The sequence below is a fragment of the Aplysia californica genome, unplaced genomic scaffold (genome assembly GCF_000002075.1).
Source record: "Aplysia californica isolate F4 #8 unplaced genomic scaffold, AplCal3.0 scaffold00646, whole genome shotgun sequence".
Lineage (NCBI taxonomy): Eukaryota > Metazoa > Mollusca > Gastropoda > Aplysiida > Aplysiidae > Aplysia > Aplysia californica.
This window is the reverse complement of record NW_004797916.1, coordinates 265,181-275,147: the sequence shown is the minus strand read 5'-3', so window position 1 is coordinate 275,147 and position 9,967 is coordinate 265,181. Positions and strand designations below refer to the sequence as shown.

The 9,967-nt window shown below is 39.7% G+C and overlaps 1 protein-coding gene across 1 annotated transcript in view; it reads left to right on the top strand.

Moving 5' to 3' along the window:
- LOC101848777 (retinol dehydrogenase 12) overlaps nucleotides 1–2,035 on the top strand; it is a gene marked incomplete in the record, with an annotated part of 34,631 nt that extends 32,596 nt beyond the window's left edge. Inside the window, 3 exon segments of the mRNA XM_013087852.2 lie at nucleotides 104–311; nucleotides 949–1,098; nucleotides 1,704–2,035. Of these exon segments, the coding sequence (XP_012943306.1) occupies nucleotides 104–311; nucleotides 949–1,098; nucleotides 1,704–1,909 (564 nt within the window).
- Between the last annotated feature and the right edge of the window lie 7,932 nt (nucleotides 2,036–9,967).

Below are 9,967 nucleotides of genomic sequence, written 5' to 3'. Positions count from 1 at the left end.
TCATCATCATCATCATCATCACCATCATCATCATCACCATCATCATCATCATCATGATGATGATCATCATCATCATCACCATCATCATCATCACTGTCCTCAGCTGAAGAAGAACGCTCCTTCCCGCATCATCAACGTGGTGTCCGACTCCTACAAGCAGGGAGAGCTCGACCTTGACGACCTTGCCATGAACAAGGGTTACAGCGTTTACTCCGCTTACACGCGCTCCAAATTGGCTCAGGTCATGTTCAACCTTGAGTGCCACAAGCGCTACATCGGCAACTGTGTCTGGTCCTTTGCCGCCCACCCAGGTACAGTAGTCTTCTTGTGGCGTCCGTAGTCTAGTGGTTAGGCTACCAGATTCGTTGCAGGTTGGGGGTTCGAGGCTCAGGTACGACGGTGCATCCTTGGGAAAGGCAGTTTGCTGCACTTTGCACAAATTTTCTTCATTTGACCCAACTGTGAATGAGCTCAGTCATGAGACAGCGAAAGGTCTTATCAGCATGTTCGTTTTTTTACGCCTGTAAAACGTCAGTTGTATGCTTCCCAAGAAGTTGAGTTTGTTTCAGAATGCTATCAGGTCTGCTGGGGTAATATTATAGATTGGGAAGCGCATAGAGCTTGCTGTAGAGCGGGAATTTGAGCTAGACAACAGCAAAAGAGGGAAATTTTTAAAAAGTGGATCTTGTTTGTCGGAAATATAGTCTTGCCGAGTTTTACTAAGAATCTTTCCTTGCCTTGAAAAACTGCTCAGCGTTTATGTATTACGCTGTACGATAACCTTTCAATTACAAATTATGTACCTTTTGTAAAAGCTGTTGAGTGTTTGTTCAAAGTTTTACGGCTCTTGCAACTGCATACGTTCACAATAATTATGAGCCCGTCGTTTTCTAGAGATGTAAATCAAAATTAGTACCCTGTTCCAATACACAAACGTGTGCCCGGCAGGTCCCACTGCCACGGATCTGCTGAGGAACTACCCTGGTATGTGGGGAAACGCTCTCCGCCTGGTGTCAAGGATCATGTTCAAACCCCCAGAGGACGGATGTCAGACCTTGGTCTACCTTGCTGTGGCTGACGGACTCCGAGAGTTCTCCGGTGAGGGGTCTGACTTTGTTCTCTTTGTTTGTCGTTTGTTTCTTGTTGTTTTTGTTTTTTTTGCTTTATTTGACTTTTTGTTATTGTTGTTGTGTTTTTGCTTGGGAAAGGGGGGGGGGAGTGCTTGTTTGTTTGCTTTTGGTTAATGTTGAGTTTTTTTTAATTGAAGAGGGGGCGGAAGATAGGGGGGATAGGGTGAAGAACATACTTTTGTTGATAGGGCCTAATGTGTTTATTTATTTATTTATTTATTTCGGGGCGCATGTTTTGTTTTATTTTTATTTTTGTTGTTGTTGTTGTTGTTGTTGTTGCTATAGTTGCTATTGTTGTTGTTGTTGTTTTTGTTGTTCATCACCTCTAATATACAAATGATATTATAGTAACACCTTTTTAATTTGTTGAATTTTAAGACGTATTAGGTCGTTCTGGAGATGCTTCTTCTGCTATCATCGGTGAGTTTTTCAAAAGATTGAATTAATTTGATGTGTTTGAATGGGCTTGGTATGATAATAATAACTCAAACAAGCAAACTAAAAGCACAATTTACGTTGTTAGTTTTATGTGAGTACAGTGTGTGTGTATGTCTTTTTTTCCCTGCCCACCAGGCAAGCTGTTCACGGACTGCAAGGCTGTGAAGACCAACGAGAAGGTAAAAGCGAACAAAGAATTGTCCAGTCGTCTGTGGAACGTCAGCGCTCACCTGTGCGGCTTCGAGGGTGACGCCCTCATGCCGGAAGACGAGCCTGAGGCCACGCCCAACGCGGAAGAGGCAGGGGAGGCCACTGCGGAGGAAGAGAAAAAATCTCAATGAGGACGGACCACTGTATAGGAACCATTTTTAAACTTGTCAAAATTTTGTGAAGAACTTGGGGTGCCATATTATTATAAAATATTTCCTAAAAGCTGACAATTTCACTATAGATCTATACTTTTTTTCATTTTACAGATAATAATACTATTTTTATTTGATGTGAAAATCGTACAATGTCACAATTTGGATTCAAAGAGAAGTTGTTTGGGGTTGGGCGGGTTTTCTTCGTCTTATGATTGTGTTGGTTTTTGTTTTTTTAGGGAAGCGGTCAATTTTAACGACGTTTTATAAATTATTAGTTCCTTATTTTTTCTTTGAAAAGAAATTGTCGTATGTCTGTACTTTAAACTGTAATTTTAAGAGACTAGCTTCAAGAGCTTTGCATACAATGCAGCTTTTACAAAATAAAAATTACAAGAATGTGATACGCAGGAGATATTCCATAATATACATGTAATATCCTTATCCCACTCAAAACTGTACATAATATGTATCAGTTTGGGCATTGATGTCAGCTGATGTTGCAGCACTTGCTATTCGAAAGAAAAAAATTCTTTTCTTTTTTTTTTGAGTGTCTATTTTCTGTTTTAGTTTTAGTGTGTAATCTATGTTGTCTACTTTTCTTCTTTTTTGTTTAATTCAAAAATGACCGTGAGAGCTCAGAGGTAGAAATTGTTTGAATCAACATTTATCAACCTTTGAGCAAAACTCATTGCTGTTGGGAGTTTGTTGTTATATAAATAATTTTTGCAGAGTGTTTTCTTTCTTTTTTTAGAATTAAATATGGATGGGGGAGAGGGAAGAGGTGATGCTGTTATTTTTGTAAGTATTGTTGGTATAGCCTTCATCATTGTGTTAACCGTGCCTTATGATCTAAGTGGCGTCGGTGGCCTAGTGGTTAAGCTCTCGGACTCGCAACCGGAAGGTCGTGGGTTCGAATCCTGTCAGGGGCCCGACGTTGTGTCCTTGGGAAAGGCACTTTACACGAATTTTCCTCACTTCACCCAGGTGGGAATGGGTACCCGGCTATAGACAGCGAAAGATCTTGTCAGTTTGTTAGTGTTAGAGCGCTTAATCAGCTGCTTGCACTGTATGCTTCCCGGGAAGCTGAGAATGTTTCGGAGCTGGGGTAATAATATAGTGTAAAGCGCATAGAGCCTGCTGTTGAACGGGGATATGTGCTATATAAATGCTATTATTATTATTATCTATGCAAAGTACCCAGGTACATCAGTACACATGAACAACGACTACTTACACTGTTTGTGCACACAAAGTCCTTAAAGGATAACTGCGCCTTTTGTATTTGTGGTTACTCTAGCTGTAATCATTGACACTCTCTTGTTTGTTGTGTTGTTCTCTCTTTTATTAGTACTGCGAGGTTTTTTTCCTTGACGGGGATGAGGATGATATTAATAATGATGATGACGTTGTTATCATGTTTATCATGGCTATCATTATTGTTATTATTTTTATTGTCACTGTTATTTTTGTTGTTGTTGTTGTTCTTCTTCTTCTTTTTCTTCTTGTTCTTCTTCTTGTTCTTCTTCTTCTCCTCCTCCTCCCCCCTCCTCCTCCTCCTCCTCCTCCTCCTCCTCCTCCTCCTCTTCCTATTCCTCCTCCTCCTCCTCCTCCTCCTCCTCCTCCTCCTCCTCCTCCTCCTCCTCCTCCTCCTCCTCATTCTTCTGCTCCTTCTTCTTCTTCTTTTTCTTCTTCTTCTTCTTCTTCTTCTTCTTCTTCTTCTTCTTCTTCTTCTTCTTCTTCTTCTTCTTCTTCTTCTTCTTCTTCTTCTTCTTCTTCTGTTTTGCAGATATAGTTCAATTTGTTTCTTTTCTGTGAATTGACGTTTGTCTGCTTTCTTCATTGCAGGAAATTATCGTCTTTTGATAGGACACACTCCGTGTTTTGTATTTTTCTTGGGGAGGTTTTTCCCCGTAACTTTTTCTGAACCTGGCATCGGCTGGTATGGTACCAGGGTTTCATCATCGAAGCATGACGTGTAGTTTCCTTATGACTGCCGTGGTTTGTAATGTAGACTACAGAGTGTAGATAAAACTAGAGTGGCCCTGTGCGTGCAACTGACAGACACATACATGCAGGTACAATGTACATGTATTAAGATTGTATTGGAGATGCAAGACACTCTGTGGAGACCCAATGTTTCTACATGGTGTACGTGTACTTGATTATATTGGTGATTTTTACAATGAATTGCAATTTTTTAAAGGCGTGGTAGCGAGAGGTCAAAGGGCCAAGGTGCCTTGTGCAACATATCAAACCAGTTTTCTATTTTCTAGTCCTTACTTATACTTATACAATTATTGTATTTCTACCTTACCCAGTATCTCTACACAAATTATGTTTCCAAGAACAAACACACAAACACACTCACGAATGCACTCTCTCTCTCTCTCTCTCTCTCTCTCTCTCTCTCTCTCTCTCTCTCTCTCTCTCTCTCTCTCTCTCTCTCACACACACACACACACACACACACACACACACACACACACACACACACACACACACACACACACACACACAAACCGCCAAAAATAATACAATTCATATCAACCACTACCGTGTTCACTGTGTAAGTAAGATCGTAGAATATTTTCCGCATCCGTCTCAAGAATATTATGATTCATGACCGGACGATTATATTTAATATAAAGTGCGAGATTGCTTCATACTCAAAGGTATTGAATATTAAAAAAATTAGATTCTAGATGTTTCACATGATCGTTGGTCGTGGCAAGCTGAAAAATAATCAACGGGGGGGGGGGGGGGGATAAGCTAAAAATAACGTTTGCTTAAGACATATCAACTGAGAGCGAGAAAGATGGAAGCCTGCAGTTGTGACAAGGAGTGGGACACCAATGAACGGACACTTAGACAGCCATGATGACAGGTACTAGTTAGTGACATATCAACTAACAAGGAATCATTGTGACTATATAACTAGAACAGTTATGTTGAGCCATGCTGTTTCCTTACGTTATTTTTCGGCTGCAGTAAATAAAACAAATGAAGCATAGGACGATGGTTTTTATGATGATGTACATGCACGTGCATCGGAGACGCTGTGAGTGACATAGATTTCTAGATATCTATAGACTGCGTGTGTAAGGCGTCCCTGAATGTGGATTGCTGGCGTGAATAATGTAACTACATTTAGTTGAGTGAGTGGTAGACTCGCTTGGCCTTTTTCCAACTTTTTGTTCTGTGTAATGCTTTATTATGACGGGATAGACATTAAGTATGCAAACTTGTCCCATTTGTTGTGCTGCCGGACGCCAGTTTGAAATAAATTACAGTTCCCACTTGTTCAGGATTACAGTTACACAAATTATGCTTGTATGAATGAATTGATGATGTAGACAGTTGATATATAGACCTTATTTTTCGTTCTGAACCATTTTATGTATGGGGGAAAAACGTTAATATTCTCCATGGTCAGATTGTGGTTGTTCTGGTTGTCAGCGGTAACGGTGTTGTTGTTCTTTTACATTTTTTTATGTTTGTTTCTTGGGGGGGGGGGGGGGGGTTCAAAAAATATTTGGCCTCTGTTTTGTGGTGGGAATTTGTGGATGAGGGGTAGGCTACTCCAAGCCTGAGCTGAAACTGTTAGAGACTTTAACGACAGGCGAATAATATTTTATACATGAAATTTGTACTATGGCCAATACCAATACCTTAATAATTATGGGTCTACCCAGCCATTTGTGTATTTTAGTAAACTGTTGTGATTTACATTGTTTGTCTTTTTAAAACGAGACCTGTGTTTGTTCACCAGGATTGCATTTACTTGTTATGAGTTTATTTGTTTGTTTTGTTTGGGGTTTTTGCTTGTTTGTTTAATTAGATTTCTATTCTTCTATTTATTGCGTGCTGCTATGTGGCTTAGTCTGAACATACGTCCGAAAACCAAAGTGGTTGGCTGGGGGTGTATAGTTCTTATTTGTTTGTTATTTGTCGTCTTTCTCGTTGTTGTTGTTGTTGTTGTTGTTGTTGTTGTTGTTGTTGTTGTTTTCTAAAGTATTGTACATGAGGAACTGGGGTGACATTCGTATTGTCATCCTCTCTAGCCTGTTGTGATAGTGTCGTATGTCCTTAGATTTCGAGGAGTAACTTAGTCTGTTCGCTTGTTTTCTGCTAAAGATACTCTGTCATCAAGATATCTATACACTGTATATAGACGTAGCAGAGTTTTTACTGCGTTGCAATGAGATATGGTATGTTTGACCTCCGAACTTAAAATAAAGTTGGCAGAGTAAGTGAGATCAAGCAGTCTTTTTTGGTTGTTTGTACATGTATTTCTGTTCTTTTTGTACATGTACATATTATGTATGTATATCTTTGTTTTTCCAGTGTGGGTAAAAGTCAAGAGCACGTCCCCCATGTGATCAGTACGAGGGACCACCACCCTCTGTACGCGACATTTTGTTTTATGGTACTTGCAAAATAAATTGGTCATTTAATAGATAATGCTGAAGATTAGAGGTGTTACAATAGAGTAGCGAACTCAAAAAAAGAATGAGAGATATATAAGTACGATGATAGATATTTGATAGGAAAGAATGAGAAAACCACACCAGAGCACCCACCAACCACCCACACACGACATTTTGCAATTAATGATTAACGAATGGAGTCATTCTATTACATAGTCCAATCACTACCTATTTATCAGTAATTACTCCTTTCTTTTCCAATTTCCAGGGATATATTTTTGAGCTCATATTTATCTTACTTTTTTTTTTACCCTCATAGTTTCATAAAGGGAGGTTGATTAGACATAATTTGATATGCACGAGCGAATAATAATAAAAATCCTTGTGCATTCAATTTACATAATTATAGTGCATTATAGTATACCCATGCTCCACGGATCCAAGGAGTCTAAGCTCCTTGCACGGATCCTACAGCATACTCTGTGCGCTCTACAATTATTTCTAATCGAGCCGTTACCGTTGGTGGGAATTTACACCAAGATCCTATAGCCTAGCGGTATTTCAAGATACATTGTAGTTCATTCACTCTTCCCTTTGAGTAGCTAAAAACAAAAACAAAAGAAAACAAAAGCAAGAAAGACGGCGTCCTCAAATCGCCGGTGGCGCCACCTGAGAATTTGCGCAGACGGCCGTGGACGGTTTTTTTGTTGGGGGTTGGCGGAGTGAATCACCTTGTTGTAGTGTAGGGTCTTTTGTTTCACACACAGCTTGATCTGCGATAGGTCTATCGCCCAGTGACTACTCTTCATCCAATAATGTAACGTGTTATTCCCGTTACAATTACAAGTCTCTCTAACCCATGGGAAGACAATGTGACGATGTGGTGCCAGACAAAGGTCACGTTAAGTCGCTGACTGGATTTGCTTCAACACAAGGAGATTAAAAGTAAACTAAGTTCTAAGCTCCTTGCTTCAACACTATACCCTACCCTTTCCTCCCCTTACTTTACTTTACTTTATTCTTCCGCTTGTACCGGTGGGTGTCGCGGGGAGACACAGGCGTCTGTCTGTCCTCCCCTTGCACACATCATAAAATGTGTACACAATCAACTTACGCCTATTGTGGGCCGTGTTCATATGTAGAGATGTAACAGAAGTTTCGACTGGGCGGATTTTGTTTTGCTTCAGTTTTGCTTCTTTCTGCTTTCTTGTCCGTTTCTTTTGGTTTGTTTGGGTAAAGAGGAGCACATCGACACAGTAATGGTCATTCAGTGCTGTAGAAAAAGTAAGACATACAGACAGACATAGAGACACAACTGAAGGACTATAAAGAAGTAGGACTAACCAGTGGTGTCCTCCAACCACTCGCCGTCTGTTTCAGGACTTAGTCGACGGTTGCAGAACTGTTACAGCCCAACATGTCTGTCCGAATGCCTTCTAACTATAAAAGAACTGTAATTTTAAGCCTGCTGTCGCCGAATTCCAGTTATAACCGTGACCGTTTTTAGTGGGGCCAACTGTATCTCTTTCTGGTCATTCGACATTGCTTGAAGACTCGCTGTTTTAAATAGGACATAACTTCATAGTTCACACATATTTTTCAATAGTTTTTCCTTTACCTGAAAGTTTAAAAAACTAAAAAAAACAAGCAACAATATGCATTCTATGAAATACATGTGTGCATATCTGTGTTTCTAGTCTGTGTATAAGAGTTCAAAATATCCCGCAAACAAAGACTTTGGTCTGATGATCGATCATGTATCTGAACAACCTCAAAGTCAAAAAGTTAATATTGTCTAGTTTATGCCAATGGGCAGAGCAACTGATACAATATACACGTATGTATGCAATCGAGCCTGCCTTAACCGAAGCCTCTCTAAGACGGAAACCCGTTACGACGGAATCGCCACTCTTGAAATTTTCGTCTATATGTTTACCCCTATAAAACAGAAACATAAATGAGGAAACGAAAGAGAAATTCCTTCCCATCTGAGGGTTTATGACATGCCGCGAGAAAGTGGTTGACCCGCTCAGCCCTGACTTGACACAAAACTATCAAGTTTGGTCACATCTGCTCCAACTCAATGAATGCCGTTGGCTCAAACTTTTACTTTTACGCCTTACCGCCAGGCGAAGAAGGGGAACATCGTAGGGTACGGTAAACGTAGGTAGATGTTAACCTATCCATGTGAGCCCTGAGCGATGCAGATGATCAGGATGCTAGTATCAGAAAGCCTAGTCAGGGTGGTGTGGGGGTGTGAAATATCACGAGTGCCAGTGAAAGTGCTCGAATGGCGCTCTTGCCCGGAAACGTTCCTGGCTAGCCATTGGCCAGAGGTGTGAAATTAGTTTGACCAATGCCTGACGCCCTGATCCTACGGCCCAACCGAGAACAAAGTTCCCCGAATCGTTATTACTTGTATGGAAGGGGTGGCATTGGTTGACTGTGCTTATTACACCGATGGGCGGGGCTGACTTCGGCTAAGGGTGGAGGCAAAAGAGATGTTCAATCGTTTGTTTTTAATAGGTCAAACAGTGGTCCTATTAAATGCAAGCACTGGTGGCAATGGATAAGGACTGACGCATGCAATTATTGTTATCAGAGTGGCTATGAAGGCTAAAACAGCACCTGGACATGGATGGTTGGTGCCTCTATAAATAAATCATTTATGGTCAAAAGGCTACGATAGCATTTGAGAGGTGTAAAGTTTTCACTACTGCTCGCTGATCGGACAGGCGACTCTTGATCACTCGGGCTGAGCTTCTTTCAATCGCCCCGTAAATTCTCGGCAGTCTATACGCACTACATATATATATATATATATATATATATATATATATATATATATATATATATATATACACACACATGCATATATATATATATATATATAAAATATATATATATATAATATATATACATATATATATATATATATAAAATAGTGTTTCTGTCCAAATATTGCTCTACGCACTATAGGCCTATATAGTGTTTCTGTCCAAATATTGCTCTAGGCACTATATATAGTGTTTCTTTCAAAATATTGCTATACGCACTAAATATTATAGCGTTTCTTCCAAAATATTGCTATATGCACTGTATATTATAGTGCTTCTGTACAAATATTGCTAGAATCTAAACGCACTATATACATGTATAGTTTTTCTGTCAAAATATTGCTATACGTCTATCTGTCAAAAAATTGCTATACTGCTATACACACTATATATATACATGTGTATAGTGTTTCTGTCCAAATATTGCTGTACGCACTATACTTAAAATGCTACTGACCTCTACCCTCAATTTAAAGTACTTGTTGTATTCTTAATTTAACTTATCTATCAACATTATATATTCTCTTGCCGATATTTTACTAGTATCGGAATTTTACCAAATAATATGTATTCAAGTCTGAGAGGTGTGTGTGTGTGTGTGTGCGAGAGAGAGAGAGAGAGAGAGAGAGAGAGAGAGAGAGAGAGAGAGAGAGAGAGAGAGAGAGAGAGAGAGAGAGGAGAGAGAGAGAGAGAGAGAGAGAGAGAGAGAGTGAGAGAGAAAAAAATGGTGAAAAGTTTTATGACACTAACAACCCAATAAGGTCATATAA